This window comes from Canis lupus, chromosome 4 (assembly GCF_048164855.1).
Source record: "Canis lupus baileyi chromosome 4, mCanLup2.hap1, whole genome shotgun sequence".
NCBI lineage: Eukaryota > Metazoa > Chordata > Mammalia > Carnivora > Canidae > Canis > Canis lupus.
The window spans coordinates 89,054,700-89,070,820 of NC_132841.1; the positions used below are offsets into that span (position 1 = coordinate 89,054,700).

At 58.4% G+C, this 16,121-nt stretch overlaps 1 protein-coding gene across 1 annotated transcript in view; it reads left to right on the plus strand.

Moving 5' to 3' along the window:
- Positions 1-6,996: 6,996 nt before the first annotated feature.
- The window catches only part of LOC140632756 (mineralization regulator ANKH-like), a 36,912-nt gene continuing 27,787 nt past the window's right edge, over positions 6,997-16,121 (plus strand). The window contains exons 1-4 of the mRNA XM_072825069.1: positions 6,997-7,131; positions 11,738-11,908; positions 13,490-13,624; positions 14,891-14,983. Of these exons, the coding sequence (XP_072681170.1) occupies positions 7,012-7,131; positions 11,738-11,908; positions 13,490-13,624; positions 14,891-14,983 (519 nt within the window). The 5' untranslated portion in view covers positions 6,997-7,011. The remainder of the gene's footprint in view (positions 7,132-11,737; positions 11,909-13,489; positions 13,625-14,890; positions 14,984-16,121) is intronic.

Consider the following 16,121-nt stretch of genomic DNA (forward strand, 5'->3'; position numbering starts at 1 on the left):
CTGGAGTGGGGGGAGGGCAGAGGGAGAAGGAGAGGGAGAACCTTAAGCAGACTCGACACAGGGCTCCATCTCCCAATCCTGAGATCACGACCTGAGCTGCAATCAAGAGTCAGACGCTCCGCCAACTGAGCCACCTGGGTGCCCCATAAGCTTTCTTCATTATCCAAGGGTGCTCAGTGAAGTCATGGAGCCCAGAGGTGAGGCCCCCCCAGGGCTGGGGAAGTGCTCCTGGTGCTTGCCTCTTGAACAGTGGAAAACAAAATCGCTGTGTGACCCGGTCCGCGGAGGCATGCATTCAGCTCACCTGTTGCAGATGCACGTGAGGTGTGTGAGAGCTGGGGACAGCTGGAGAGGGCCTGGGAGGGCTGGGCAGGGACGGTCGGGAGGCACCGGGACGGGAAGGCTGGGCCAGCTCCTCCTCGCAGCTGGGTTTGGAACCGTGCCGCCCAGAGCAGCACTCTTGGAGAAAGCGACGGCATTCACACCTTCCTCCCTGGAACACGCTAACCCAGGACACCTGTGCAGCGGCTGCCTCCCCGAGGCCGTGTTACCTCCAAGTCGCTTCTTGATGGTGAAGTTGGTCAAGCCCTCCATGAACTAACATTACCTAAGCCAGTTGTCACTTGCCATCAGAAGAGCTCAGCACAGATGTGTGGGCACCCCTCTGCGGCCTCCCCTTCTCCACGTGCCCCCTAAATCTCTGTGAAATACAGAAATGTGAACCAAAGGTACCCTCGCAGATGACAGTCTAGTTAGACAGACAGACCGCCAAAGGACGAGAGCTCCCAGAAAATGGCCTGTGAACAGCTTCTACAAACAGAAGCAGGTTCAGTCTCAGTACAGGGATGCAAACCGATGTCCAACTACCGACCAGCAGAGACCAAAAGCCGTGGTGGAGCTCGGCCGGCAGGGGCCTAAGGAGGTGGCCCCTGGTCCCCTGGAGATGCCAACCCGTGGCACCTCTTCAGGGGACACTTCGGCAACATGCCTCACGCACAGCCTCAACCAGGGAGATTAAGGTCATGGGTGAACGTGAACAGGCAAAGCAGGAAAGAAATCCGATGACTGATAAATACCTAGGAAAAATGTCCACCGCTTCCAGGATCGGAGCCAATTATACCTAGACGTCTGGGGCGCCTGGTGGCTGAGTCGCCAAGCGTCTGCCTTCGCCTCAGGTCATGATCCGGGGTCCTGGACGGAGCCGCCGTCGGGCTCCCTGCTCTGTGGGGCGTCCGTCTCCCTCTCCCCCGCCCTCCCCCTGCTCATGATCTCTCTCTCTCAAATCTAAAAACGAAACAAGAACCAAAAACTATGTCTCCCTCTCGTTCCAATATTTTTCTTGCTGAATCGTCAAAGTTAAAAATTAAATCATACCTACTATCAGTCCTACGGCTCAGGTATGTCCTGGTGAGCCTGAAAATTCTTGCAACATTTTTGGAGGGTTGTTTGGAAATATATTTTAAGAGCTTTACACATGTTGAATCTAGAAAGGCCTGAAACGATTCACCTCCAGAATGCTTATTACAGCACTACTTATGATCTCAAAGATTGAAAATATCCAGTGGCGTTAACTATATGCTTTCAAAAGATGTTTTTAAAGCCTTAATAGCGTACGGCATTCCTCGTGAGCTGGCACAGTTAGACGTTCTCATCTTCAAGGGCAGGAAGTTGAGCATGACAATGAGAATTCTGGACAAACAGATCTTGTTATTGAAAAAAAAAAAAGAAAATCCTTATGTTCTTTTAGCCCCCACCCCCACCCCCACCCCCCCGCTCCTCTTTCACAATCTCTTCTCCTCGTTCAACCCAAGAGACAAGCATGTAGGGCTTGCCACTCCTTGGGTCTTTGCTCAGGAGGGCTGTGCCACCTGAAGCAAACTCGTCTGCTTCTTTCCCCATTCCTAGGACTGACGTCAAGGTCATCCTCGGGGTGGGGGCCCCAGACGCTGAGAGGGTGGAGGTCAAGGTGGTGCCCGGGGACGCTGTCCTTTCCAGCATCTTTGGAGTCGACCTCCTTCATGGCCTTGCTCACTCCCTTCAGGGTGCTGCCCCGCCGGCTCCCAGAGACCACTTCCAGGAAGGTCCCAGGGAGGGGCGATGCTTTGCGAGCTGTACACGCTCTTCCTGGAGGACCCAGCCACCCCACTCCTGGGACAGTCCCCGTGACCCCATAGCATCCCTGGCCCTCTGCCTGTCTAGCTTGTCCAGGTTATCTCTACACCCATCTGACGTGGTGCTGGCCCTCGGGAGGCGCGATGCACCCATCGCGTGTGGAGGCACAGGCTCCTCCGACCCACGGAGCCACAGCCAGGTGCCCTGAAATACGTGTCTTTGAAAAACAAACGTGAGGTCTTCACCTGTGACCTTTCCCCTGCTGAGCAGCCTTCTGCTCAGCTGCCCTCCAGGTGGAGGAAATACCAGCAACACACAGAGTTCAGCCTATTGAGGAAGGATTCCCTGAAAGAAAACCCTCCTTTTCAAGTTTCTCATGTTCGGTCAAGTTTTCAACCCGCTGGACAGCCAGCCTCCCGAGCCACATGACTTGCTTGATTTCTCGCTTGTGGGCATCTCCTCAGTAGCCTTCATAGTGCTCGGGATGTAGGATTTACAGGGAACAGTTTCCATCCCGGGGCGGTGGACGCTACGACGTGGGATCAGGGATTCACACAGGAGATGAGAAGGCCAAAGGAGAGGCTCAGAAATGAAACCCTTAAAAGCCCACGATGGCCAATTGGTGACGCTAACGTGATAGTCACAGCTCTGCACCGGGCCCCTCTGTGAGGAAAGTCGGACCTCTCAGCCCAGTAGACAGAGGGGCCAGGGCAGTGATGAGGCCGTGGGCTTCAGCGTGAGAACCAGCCCTTCTAGGGGGAACCTTTCACATGCCAGCCCTCACAGCTGAGGCGGTGAGCAGCTAGGGCCAACCTCAGTGGGACGGGGCGGGGGCAGAGGCCAGGCACTTCTCCTGGCCTGAGGCTGACCACAAACCTGTCACCGGGGTGAGTTGGCACAACCTCTCCTCAGTGGTTGTGCAGGTGCATATTCCTTGCGACCTCCCGAAGGCTGGGGAACGAGCGTTCCTGGAGTGAAACCTTCAGTTACCCCTCCCAGGTGGGTGGCAGCTCTGGTCCCACATTAGCCTTGAGACGCAGTGGAACTGGCTGCCGTGGACCCCGAGCAGAAGCTCACCTTAATGTCGGCTCTCCGCTGGCCTCTCAGGGAGTGATTTCTGAGCCCAGCTCCTTAGTGAGTTTGGAGGGGCCGTGCAGGCGCTGTCCACCTCTAGGGGACACGGGCGTCCTGGAGTGCCCCTCTGACGGGCTTGTCACATCAGGGAGTTTAAGTCATATGTCTCAGCAGCAGGGCTGGTGCGAAGGGAAGGTGGTCTCCTTATCTCTGAGGACAGATCTTTCTCTGAGGGAGGCTCTGCAGTAGGCCTCTCACATCCATGAGATAGACTCTACCCCACAGCAGCTGCGAAGGATCGGCGGCCACGAACTGGCCATAATCAGAGCCTCAGGCCTTCCTAGCTGGCTGACCTCTACATCAAGGCGGTTCCAAACCATCTCAACAGCAGATGTGGAGGTGGGGTACACATGCGCTGGGTGCCGCTGGGACACCCCAGTCCCTTGAGTGCAGGTTTTCACAGCATCTTCAAAAAGAAGGTAGAGCCCCACAGGGTTGCATATGTGCAGCAGAAAGTCGTCTGCTTCACTTTGAGAGCCAAACCCTTAAAAAAAAAAAAAAAAGGAAAAAAAAGAAAGGAGGCCAAGCCTTCGCAGAGGCACCCTTCAACGAGCCCTCACCCTGAGGGAGCCTAACAGCTAACCCCGCACGTTAGACGTTGGCACAGTGGAAAAGCCAGGTGCTTACCACTTAGGAAAAGCTTTCCTGGCCTACAGCGTGCAAGTATCTGACACCGGAGTGAGTTAGGACCTCTCCCGAATGCTGGTGTGGAGGCGCAGGTACGAGGAGATGCAGGGACTCTGACACAGCTGCTACGAAGGAATTTTCATCTAGCCGTTGTCTTTAGGGAGGTCGCCTTGGCTCAACAATGGGTCGGAGGCCCAGGGAACTTGCTGTCCAGCCCTGGGTGCAAGCGTCCCTTGATGCCACTCAAGGGGGTAGCAGCTATGCAGTGTGTTCAGGGGGGAACTAAAATGCACTGAAAAACGCACTTGGAGACAAGCCTTCCTAGAATGCACCTTCCAACTAGCTTCTCATGTCAGGAAGTTGAAACCTGCTGGAAGCTCCGGGTCAGGCCTGGCTCATCTGGAGGGTGGGGCTGAGCTGGGCCCTCCCCAGGGGCAGGGGGCAGGTCCGGGAGCGGGGGTCCCGGGGGGGCCTCACCCGGTCGAGGAAGCACTGCAAGAACCACTTTGGGGTATAGATGCCGGTGGACATCTGCTCCTCGTCCTGGCGGGAGGGCAGGAGGTGCTCAGGCCCCACGCCGCGGCCCCTGGAGCCGGGTGGACGCGCTCCCCACGGCCCAGCCCAGCCCCGAGGGCGCCCCCCGGGCCCCAGGGCGAGGAATGTGACCCCAACTCTGGGCAGCTCGGAGGGAGGGCCGTGCCCCCCACCCCCCGCCCCGGGCCCCGGGGACGGAGCCTCAGGAGCTCCCACTCGCCATGTGCTTCCTCAGGTTGGGGAGAGCTCTTTCGAGGATGCGCTCATGATGAGCCCGGAACCTGAGGAGCTTCGGGAAGCCCGGGATGAAGAACCCTGAGAAGGCCCCAGGCCCCCACGGTCAGGGCCTCCTCCTGCACCAGGCGGGGTGGGGGGTGTCGGGGAAGGGGCCTCCCCCCACGCCCTGACCCCCGTGTGCCCACCGCCCTCGGAGCCCTGACTGGACCCGCTCTTCCCAGAGGGCAGGGCTGCCTCCCAGGCCGGGGGCGCGGGGCCCGGGGACCCTCATCCTCACAGAGACCCCGCGGGGCGTGGGCTGGGGGCTGAGAACCTGGCCCGGCTGACCCAGCACCCTCTCTCCTGCAGGGGCCGCCGGGGGAAAGGCGGGTCCCGAGCCCCGAGGGAACAGCGGGTGCAGGCCACGGGGAGGGTGATGGGCGTGCACGGCCCTCTGTGGGGCTTGGGAGTGAGGCTGGGGGCCCCCAGGAGGGGGAGACGCTGCCCCCTGGGCCCCGTGTGGCCGTGGGCTGGCAGGGGGGCCTAAGGGGCAAGCAGGCAGCCGGGCAGGAGGCTGGGGGAGCAGCAGGAGTGCGAACCCAGCCCGCAGATGGTTAGGGTTAGGGTTAGGGTTAGGGTTAGGGGTTAGGGTTAGGGTTAGGGGTTAGGGTTAGGGTTAGTATCATGCTTTGTCATGATACTAGAGAGTTCTCAGAGAAAGCTGTTTCCTGTTCCTCTGGGTCATAGTCATAAGGAGGCTTAGCAAACTCTGTATACATGGATTTCCAGTAATGTGCAACGCTGGGAAGTAACTGCCTTCTTTGGCTCCATTTCAAATTACCTGAGGAAAGAGACTTAAAAATAAGTTAATCTGCATGGTTTTTCACGCACACGCACCCTCGAATCTTACGTACTGTGGACATGTGAGGTAAGCGGGCGTCTACACTCAGGTGAGACCGCCGACGTGCATCCCTGGAGGAAGGAGACCCTTGGCCTTAGTGGGGGCAACACTGCCTGTAGGTAGCATAGGGACGTGGCCTCCCTGGATTGGACTCTTTCCACCAGTCTGCATGGGGCTCGTAAACTCTCAGTTTTGACCCAAAGGCTCAGATGCTCAGTTGGGGTCACGTCGGGTCACGGTGCTCTTGGCCATTGGAGCACTGGTGCCCGGGTTTCCTTACTTACCACCAAGTAAAAAATTTACTCTGTATTTACACTAGTAGCTGACACATACTCTAAAATAGGAAAGAAAAAAGGCAAAGGGGCTGGGTTTCTTAGAACCGGGTTCCCCAGGGGGCCCACGCCCGCCTACGGGGCAGCACAGGGCTTTGAACCAGGAAGCTGAATGAGGCGACCTCTCTCACGTCCTCAAAGAGTAAAAGCCCAACTTCCTAGACAGAGTCCTGACCTTGCTGTAACGCCCGCCCCCGTCCATGGGGACTCCGCAAACACGGAAGATTGTGGTGACCCAGTGAATTCAGGGACTGAGGGTGGACCGTAAGCCCCACGTGCCCTAGTTCCCTTCTGCCCTATTAGTTTGCCGTGTAACTCGGTGTAACACTCAGTGTGATCCACACCTTCACCTTCCTGATTCATTTACCGGCCGCCCCAAAGACCCAGCAGTAAGAGAGTGTTAATAAAAAAACAAAATAATGAACCTCTCTGAGGAGCCAGGTCGCCTCCCCAGGCACAGGCACCTGCCGCCTACACCTGCCGCGGCCCTGAGACATCGGGAGGGAGAGAGGATATTTGAAAACCACAAGGCTTATCACCCCGATGGCTTCGGTCAACAGACGCAGCCCACGAGCCACTGTTTGCAAATGTTATCGGCAGTTTGCCTTTCTTTCCCCGCCTGGCAGCTCGCGGCCTGTGGGCTGCGGGACGGGGTAGCCGTGTGGCTGCCGTAGGAGGTCTGGACAGAGACGTCCCCGTGGTGTCGGGCGCGGCGGCCTCCAGCACGGTCCTCCCACGGACCCTGGCTGGCCGCGACACCCCCAGGGGCGCCGTCTGCTCCCCTTGGAGCACCTTCCCGGGCCTTCCCTCAGCTCAGATCCTGCCCCAACTTGGAGAGAAGGAGACCGTTGATGAGAACCCGTAATGCCGGTGGTAGCTCAGAGCCCTTGCCAGTCCCAGGCCCCCGGGGCGGGCGTGCTCCCTCCATCCCTGGTCTGCGCCTCGCGTTCCAGCGGGAAGGCTGACGCACACGCCGCTCTGCATACCGTTGGTACTAAATAAATACCTGCAGTCACTGAGTCCACTTAAGGTTCTAGCAAGGACCTACCCACCGGCCCAAGTCAGAGTCCGTGACCCCGCGGAAGGTCCCGGGGGGTAGAAGGTCTCTCTCAGGAACGCCCAGTAAATCACAACGACCGAAGCCCTCCAGTGTCCATGGCATCTCACGCCAAACTCTTTTCTTTCCGGAAGGCATGGACCCATGCTGGCATTCTCCTAAAACACAAATACAGCTTCCTGGTGGGATGTGCCTCGATCTCCGATGTCATAGCTCAGGTGAGTGTGGGCCGTGCGCCGGTCGGAGCTCCTCGGGCCTCAGCCCACCCCTGCCTCCCTGACACGCGCGCCCTGTGCCCGACGCGGGCGTCAGGAAAGGTTCGTTACACAAGTGAGAAAATGAGACTTCTTGCAGTGGACCTGGGTCCAAGCCTGCGAGGAGGAGGTGGTAAGAATTCAGATGCAGCCTCGGAGGTTTTGACTTTTCCTCTTACAGGCTCGCCTATGGGATGACGGCCGGGTCCCGGCTGGTGCGGGCTTGGTGGTCATGGGGTCGCGGGGCACCTGGCCGGGTGTACACTTGGGCCTCTGTGCTGCCCAACAATGCACGGTCTGCCCCACGGCTCTAGGGAGGGAGGGCTCTTAGGAATTATCCTTACGTGTTGTTTCTCGTGTAGATGCCACACGGGGCTGCCGTTTAACCCGTCATTAACCCGTGTTTTAAGAGAGCCGGGAAGCTGGACGCTGCCCGGGAAGCAGGCCTGCATCACACTTTCTTCCGAGCCCAGGTCCCCAGGGTCTGGCACCAGCCCTGGCTTTCCACGCATCTTCCTTCTCCTTCCTTCCTCCTGCCACCGAGGACGATGCGTGAAAACTTTCAGCGGAAAATCAGATTTAATCCCTGCAACCCATAAACCAGCCGTAGCTCCCACAATCAGGGGTTCCGGAGAGCAGTGTCCTCGCCGAGGGGGAGGGAGTGGCGGGCTGATGTTTAAGCACCTTTTCCACTTCTCTGTTCCATCTTAGGGGCATTTCCATGCGCCTCTGCGGGTTTCCCCCAATTGCACGTGCTCGTCCTTTAGCCGCCTTTCTGAGATCACCCGCTGTCGGGCCGTCAGCACCTCCCTAAAGGCCAGCAAGTACATTTCCAAAGAAATTGCAGTCACTCCACGGGTCACCATTCGAAGTACTTCAGGTTAATTCCCGTGAACCCTGCATGGCCGTGTCTGCGGGCATGCGCGGGCCTGAGCGCCAGCTGATGGTACAGCCCTGGGAATTTTATTTGTGAGTCACTAGAGATTTTTATCCCGATCTTACTTTCATTCGTCCTCCGAGAGATGAACTAACTGCCTTATTCACTCAAGTCCCTTAATGTGACATTAAGGAGACGCCTCTCGGTTGCAGCATCGGCATCAGCGACTCAGTGCGCATTTATAGAGGTTTTCTTAAGGGCAAACACACAGAAAAACTCCGCTTTGCCTAAGATAAATACGGCGAGCATCTAAGGGTAGAAGAGGAAACCATATCCGTGAAAAATGCTTTGCCGGGACGCCCACGGCCCTCGTCCTTCCCAGAGCTGGTCCCGGCCGGCGCCTGCCGAGCACGGTGATCGCACCTGCTGGTGGGAGGGGTGGGAGCCAGACCCGGAGCCGTCTGGCCTCGGCTATTCCTGGTGAAGGAGCTATTTTAAGCCTTGTAGTTGGAAAGTTTGGGGGAATAAATGCAATTTTTGTTCCTAAGTCTTCTGTTACCCCTGCCCCCCGCCCCTCCCAGCTTTTCCCGTTACCTGACGCATTTGTTAATTGGCGAATCCGGGAGTAAGTAGGTCTCGGGCCGAGTCCTGAAAACCCCGCGCGGCAGAGGGAGGCGGCCGGCACACCGCCCCCAGTAGAATGGAGATGGTTTTCTTTTCTTTTTTTTTTTTTTTTTTTTTTTTTAAGATTTATTTATTTACTTATGAGAGACAGAGAGACAGACCCAGGCACAGGGAGAAGCAGGCTCCATGCAGGGAGCCCGATGTGGGACTCGATCCCGGGACTCCAGGATCAGGGCCTGGGCCGAAGGCGGCGCTAAACCGCTGAGCCACCCGGGCTGCCCTGAAGATGGTTTTCAGTGCCTTGAATTTCAGTGACAACTCCCATTTTTTGAAGTTTTACTAGGCTGGGACGCCTGGGTGGCTCAGTCGGTTCAGTGTCCGAGTCTTGGTTTCTGCCCAGGTCGTGATCTCAGGGTCCTGGGATCGAGCCCCACCTTGGGCTCCACGGGCAGAGGCAGCTTCTCCGTCCCCCTCTGCCCCCGGCCCTGCTCCAGCTGTGCTTGCGCTTGCTCTCCAACACCGCCCCCATAAGTAAATATATAAAATCTTTAAAAAAAAGTTTTACTAAGCTAATTGATCTCTGGCCGCAGTACGAGAAGCCTGTCCTGGCCCGGTCCCCCGCGCTGCGCTTTCTGTGCCACCACCACTGCCAGCAGCGCTATGTCCCAACCTGGTGCCAAAGAGCTTACGAAAAATATTGCTGTTTCTGGTTTATTTCGCAATCAGCTGGTCAGCATTTGCTCAGTGGCAGCGTGAGAATTCTCCCGGCGCTGTTGGGCCTTCCCGGGACCTCCTGCCCTACGAGGGCCCCAGGATGGGATGCGTGATCCTGGGCCAGCAGTCCTGCTGCACGCCGTGCATCCCCTTGCCCCTGCCCTGTGCCCCCAGCCCTCTGGCGGGATCCCGCCCCTGAGCCCCCATGCTGCACTGTTCTCCCCCGCGGGTGGCACGCGTGCCCGTCACCCGCCCAGCGGACTCCAGGCGCTGAGTCAGTGGGTCCCTACCCTCCTCGCTCTGCCCGGTCACGGGCTCCCTTCCCACCTCTGTGGGGAAGTCGAAGCAGCTGGATTCTTCAAGTCCTGGCGGCCAAACCCCCAGCCTGCCCTCGTCTCTGTGTCACCGCCGTTTCTCCCCGTCCCTTCCCCAGGGTGCTGGACTACCTCTTGCGCCCGTGCGTGGGTTCCGTGCCTCCTCGGGAGCCGTGGTCCCCCCGAGTCCTTTCTCCGGACGTGTAGACGCGCTCCAGGATCTGCCGCTTCGACAGTGAGCGCAGGAAGCTGCCCGCTCCCTGTGCCTGGCGGCTACGGTTCTCCTCCCCGGGCTTCCCACTCCTCGCTGTCCCCATCTCTCTCTGCTTCTATGTTTCACGGACTCCAGGTCGACCCCCCTCCCCAGGTTCACACTAACAGTTCTCGCCAATAACCTTTGTGCCCCATAATCCCCCGGACAGTTTCCTCCACTCCCTGGACATCGGGTCACCGTGTCACTGCTCGCTCCCGTGAGGGAACCAAAGGGGGGAGCTCCATGCCGCAGTCTCTCTAGCGCCTCAGGTGCCACGGGAGCTGCTCTGCTCGCCCACACCGAGGGGGCATCTGGCACCCCGGGGGCCCCGGAGGAAACCAAGACGAACGTGTGAAGACACTGAGCCATCCTGGGAGGAACGCGGAGTCCTGAGGACCAAGCCCCCGCCTTGTCCAGGAAGGCTGGGGGGTGCAGGCCTGCCGAGCAGGACCTCGGAGGGGGATGTGGCCCAGAGGAGAAGGGGGGATGCAGGCAAGGAGGGGGAGGTGGGGGGCTCGGGGAACGGGGGTTCCCGGGCCGGCAGCTCTCACCTGGCCTCCTCCACGTCAGGGCATCCTCGGGGCATCCTCTGGCCTGTGTCCTCTGGCCTCATGGGGACTGCATGCAGCCTGGGCGCGTCCACGTGGCCAGATGGTGCCCCTGTCGCCCGCGCCCCAAGGCCCGGTGCTGATGGGCCTCGTGTGCTGGGTGTGCGGATGATGGGCCGCAGATGGGCCACCACCAGTATCCGGTCCTCCCGCCGCGGTCACGGGCGTCTCCACCACTGGCTCTTCCGGGTCCGCGCCCGCCACAGGCCCCCCCGTGGGTCATTGGCCTGGGTCCACCTTCGTCTCCAACTTCGTGTCTCCTGGTGTCGGGTCCCGCGGTGATGGGCTAAGCCCCCCTGGGCCAGGCCCCTGCCGCACACGCCCAGCGCGGCCCAGGTGGGTGGCCTCGGGCAGCCGTGCTCCCGGGCTCCCCGGCGAGTCTGCATCTCAGGCCCGAGGCCAAGCCCCACGTTAGGCGTGGAGTTTGCTGCTCCATGGAGACCTTGGAAGAAGAGAAGAGTCACCGTAGCTCAGGAATAGCGTCCCCCTCCCGTTCCTCACCTTCCACACCTCGTCTGCTCAGCGGCCTCCTGACTGTGGGTTCCCCGGACGCCTCTGCACGGAGGCTGGGCTGCTGCTCTGACTTTTGCAGACGGGAAAGTTAAACACATTGTTAGGTTTGCTTTGGAGACTGTACAGCCAGTGGAGATCAACATTATTATTTCGATCCCTCCTCAGTGTTTTTCTGACCTGTTGCACTTTTGTAAGTTCGTATTTTAAATTTCAATTTAGTTTTGTAATTATCACCATTGGTGCCTTTTGTGGCATTTTTCCGTGAATTCCGTCTTACAGACGTGACTGTTTTCCTGTATCCGTCACCGATCACTGTTATGTTTTCCTTTGGCCCAAGGGCCTCCGGTGTGGGTTACTCGTGCATGCCAGGCCCTGGGCTCAGGAGGGCAAACCTCTGACATCTTTTGGGAATCTGGGGGACCAAAGTCCCAGATACTTTTTTGCTATGACCGTGACCTGTTGCCTTAAAGGATCCCTAGAGGAGCCCGTGGCACAGTGACGGTGCACTCTTCCCCTGCAGAGAGGATGCCCGGGCCCGAGCTCTGTGTGGGCAGCGTCCAGCCCGGCCCGGCTGTCTTCTCCTGGGCGTCCCTGTCCCGTCGGGGGCACGCCCGTTGCCTGCTTGCACTTCTCCCCGCTGACTCGTTCCTGCTTTTTCACCTTCCAGGTCGTGTTTGTAGCCATCTTACTGCACAGTCACCTGGAATGCAGAGAACCGCTGCTCATCCCGATCCTCTCCCTGTACATGGGTGCCCTCGTGCGCTGTACCACCCTGTGCCTGGGCTACTACAAGAACATCCATGACATCATCCCCGACAGGAGCGGCCCGGAGCTGGGGGTACGTCCTTGGAACTCGCCCCGGCCTACGCGCATGTCCCCAACCCAATGTCCAGCGCTGGGTCGTGTCTGGAGGCAGAGGCAGGTGGAGAGTTAATGGCCTCAGGAGATGGAGGAGGCCTCGGGTTCCCATGCAGCCTCCTTCCTTCCCTGTCGGGGACGGAGGCGCAGTGGGTCAGGTCAGGCTGAAGAGTAGATACGGCACTTTTGGTTCTTAGCGTCTGTGGTCAAAAGTGAGTCATCCCACATATAAATCAAGAATTTTGCAGCCCACGGTACCTTTAAACCCACTTTGGGTCACTCTTTCCCTACCGGCCAGACGCAGTCGCTCCTTCGGGCACCTTCTGGGGGAAGCAGAGCACGGGAGCCCCGTAGGGAGCACAGAGGAATTTAAAATACGGTCTGTACCCTCAGGCAGCTTGTTACAGCCCACCTGGTAGACGACCAACACAGGAGCAGTGGTCAGACGTGCATGTGCCAGGGGAGTACGGGAGCCCGTGGAGCTCGGGGGGGCAGACAGTGGGGAGACGGAGAGGCCCTGAAGGAGGCAGAGCTTGGCCCGAGCCTCCCAAGGGGAGTCAGCGTCCAGCCGGGTGCGATCGGCCTGAGCGGCGCGGGCACGTTCTCACCATGAGTGCAAACGGTGTCTGCCTCCTGTATGTGCTGCTTGTCTCTGCCCTTGGCACCCGGCATCCCTGGGCTCCGGCTCCTCGCAGCTGTGAGGCCGATGGGCACAGCTCCACGAAGCCCGGGGGGTCAGCACGGCACCCCATCCCGCCTCGGACCGCACGTTGCCCTCGGCAGGTCAGACCGCTGACCCCCATCCGAGGTCTGTCCGGTTGTCTCTGTCACTACGGCAACCACGTCAGATCGGTCTTGAGGGCAACTGTCCGTCTCTGGGGGCTCAGAGGTGGCTGGCGTGATGCCACCGTGTGACTCCGCCCCCGAGGAACCGAAACCAGAGTGAAATCCTACAAGCCAGGCGTTAACGATTGCACAGCTCTTTGCTTTGTAGGATTCTTAATTAATCACTTCCCTTGACCCTGCTTTTCTTTGCGTGCTTCTGAGCATTCACGTGACTTCTGCTCCAGCCCTGAGGACAAGGCCCTTGCTCGTGGATCTGTACGGTGCCCGGATCATTAGGTGTCTATGACCTGAGCGGTGATAAAAATAAATTATAATAACATTTTGCTTGTGAGAGGTTCCTCTTCCTGACCCGGCTTCCAGCCAGTCGGTTGGAGACTTAAACACCCATTTGCAGCCGGTCTCCCAGGTCGTGGAGTTGGGCTCTGCCTGGGGGGAGCCGCCGTGTCCGGAGAACAGAGGTCTGGCCCCACCAGGCCTCACCTGTTTTGGTTCCCCAGTAGCTTGCCAGCTGCCCGAGTTGCCTTCTAACAAGACTGTACGTCTCATTTTTAAGGTCAGGTTGGCTCTGCTGCAGAGGCTTTTCCTTATATTATTTTTAAGTGCAACGAACTGGCTCCTTATTGACCTCAAAAGGAAAAGGCTTTTTGGCTCTGAATTGTTTTTTTCTGCTCTGCTTCTAGAGTTTACTGAGTTTTATGTGCATGTCTTGACGCAGGGAGATGCGACCATACGGAAGATGCTGAGCTTCTGGTGGCCTTTGGCTCTCATCTTGGCTACACAGAGAATCAGTAGGCCTATCGTCAACCTCTTCGTTTCCCGGGATCTTGGTGGCAGCTCCGCAGCCACGGAGGTAGGGCGGTTTCTGGTGAAGAGTGGGGGTGGGGAGGCCTCCGGTTCCTCCGCGGCGTCAAGCCATGTGACCTGTTCCCACTGAGAAAGAAGCCACGAGGCCTTGACCGTGCGCTTGTCTGAGGCTGGAGGGAGACGCCTCCTCCGTTCTTCCCCCGACCAGATGAGGAACCCGGGCAGGGGCCCAGGGTCCGGGATGCGAAGCTGGTGGGGAGCCGGGCTGGGAGGGAGTACAGATGCTTACGCGGCCGCCCCGTGGCCTGTCTCCCCATGGAGCCCGCGTGACGCCGCCTTGCCGTAGAGGCAGAGAGCGAGGACGCCGCCGCAGCCGAAGTGACAGGGCCCAGCCGAGGGCGCCGTGCCTCTCTCTGTCCCGGCCATGCGCCCCTGCTCCTGCCCCGCCTTCCCCTTTGCCAGCCTGCCCTCCCCTAGACAAGGATCCCCATTATTTACTCGCTCACGACTCAAGAGATTTATCTGGAAACTGGCAGCTGCTCCAAAGAAAGAGTTGGATCGGTTTTTCCATCTTCCATTCCGAATAGAGTGACTTCATTTGTTTCCCCCTCCGCTGCCCTCCGGAGAACTGATGCTGCCCTGGAACTGCTGATCCTTCGGGAAGGCTGGTGGCTGCTCATTAGGGCCTCTGCTCGCACGTGGCCCTTAGCGCGGCGAGCAATCTGCAGCCTGAGCCTCCTGCCGGTCACCACGTGCTGGGAAGCCGCTCATGTGCCCACAGCAGGATGCTCACCCCCCCCCCCCAGTCTCTTTCCGGGGTTTGCGTTTTGGATCACGTCTTGGGTGGCTCTGCTCACCCGGCAGCTTTTAGGCGACCGCATCAGCGTAAGTTGCTCAGAAGAAAGTACGTGAGCCTCCTCCCTTGTGTGCTGGAACTCCAGCTTCCCCTTTTAAGAAAGCAAGGTAAATGCTCTCATAGAGCCATTCCTAGGACTGCAGTGGCCTCGAGGACAGCAGGCAGGGTGCAGGACAGACGTGTGCTGACCAGCTACGACGTGTCCGTTTGTGCCCGTTTCATCGACTCCGGCAAAGCTGCGCGACGGATCTTCTTCGCACGGTTGTGCTGGAGGAACCGCCGGGGAGGCTGCGGAGGGCCACCCCTCCCGGTCCCCAGGCTGGCCTGCAGCTGGCCGGGGCCCATCACCCGGTGGCACGATCTGCTGTGGTGGCCGCGCCGGAGGCCGCTCCCTGCCACGTGGCGGGAGCAGCTCCCGGGGACGCCGACGCTAACTGCCGGCTCTTCCTCTTGCAGGCGGTGGCGATTTTGACGGCCACGTACCCTGTGGGCCACATGCCGTACGGCTGGTTGACGGAGATCCGTGCTGTCTACCCTGCTTTTGACAAGGTGAGAACCCGTACGCTGTCACGTCTCAAACACCCTCTTTAAAATCAGCTTCTGACACACAAGTGTCTCCGCTCTGAGGTTTCCGGTTCCACCTCCCTGTGAGCTTCCTGCGCAGGATGCGGAATCCGACCTAGCCGTGCAATATTTTCCTCCAAAGATAACGGATGTGATTAAGCTTACCTTGATGCCGATTCTCTAACACCCTCCGAACCAAATTCACTTTTGGGTTTATTCCTATTGAGAAATCTTTTTTTTTTTTTTTGCAAAGGGAAGATATACTCTCAAATGTTATTACCCTGGTTATTGTTCCTGTGGTTTGTTTTCTTAATTAAACGAATGCTTTGCTGCCCTCACAGCAGATGCAAAGGTACAGACGGGATTGTGCTCTTGAGCTCCTAAGCTTCTGGATAGGTCTACCCCATGGACCCTGAAGCTGTGTGGTCCAGCTCGGTCTGGATGCCGCAGACCTGGTCCAGCTGCAAGCTCTGTCCTCTGGTAGCTGCTGGCCGAGCCTCGGCAGGCACCTAACCCTTCAGACCCGTAGCCTGCGGCTCGCTGGGGACTGTCCTACCGGTCACTGAATCAATGGTGATTTCATTAAAGCCTAATTACTTGAGCCTGTAGACCTTCATAGACGACACACCCTCCCCCAGAGATAGTATACAGGTTTTTTTTAAAGATTTAATAACTTAGAGAGAGAGCGAGCAGCGACATGGGGAGGGAGAGAAACTCAAGCTGACTCTGTGCTCATCCTGGAGCCTGCTCAGCGCTTGATCCTGGGACCCTGAGAGCGTGACCTGAGCGGAAACCAAGAGTCAGACGCTGAACCAACTGTGCCACCCGCAGCCCCTGTACAATGACATGAAAATGAAAAATGAAAAACGGGGGAGTGCCCGGGAGGCTCGGTCACGTACGTGTCGTCCTCCCGCTCAGATCATGACCCCAGGGCCCCACGTCGGGCTCCCTGCTCAGCTCAGCGGGGCCCTGCTTCTCCCCGTCGCTCTGCCCCTCCCCTCGTGCATCACCTCTCTCTCAAGTAAGTGAAAATCCTTTAAAAAATAAAATGAAATGAAAAAAATAGGAAAAGAAGCACACAAGCTGCCACTTGTGCTTTAAATAGCGATTCTTTTGCCTTGAG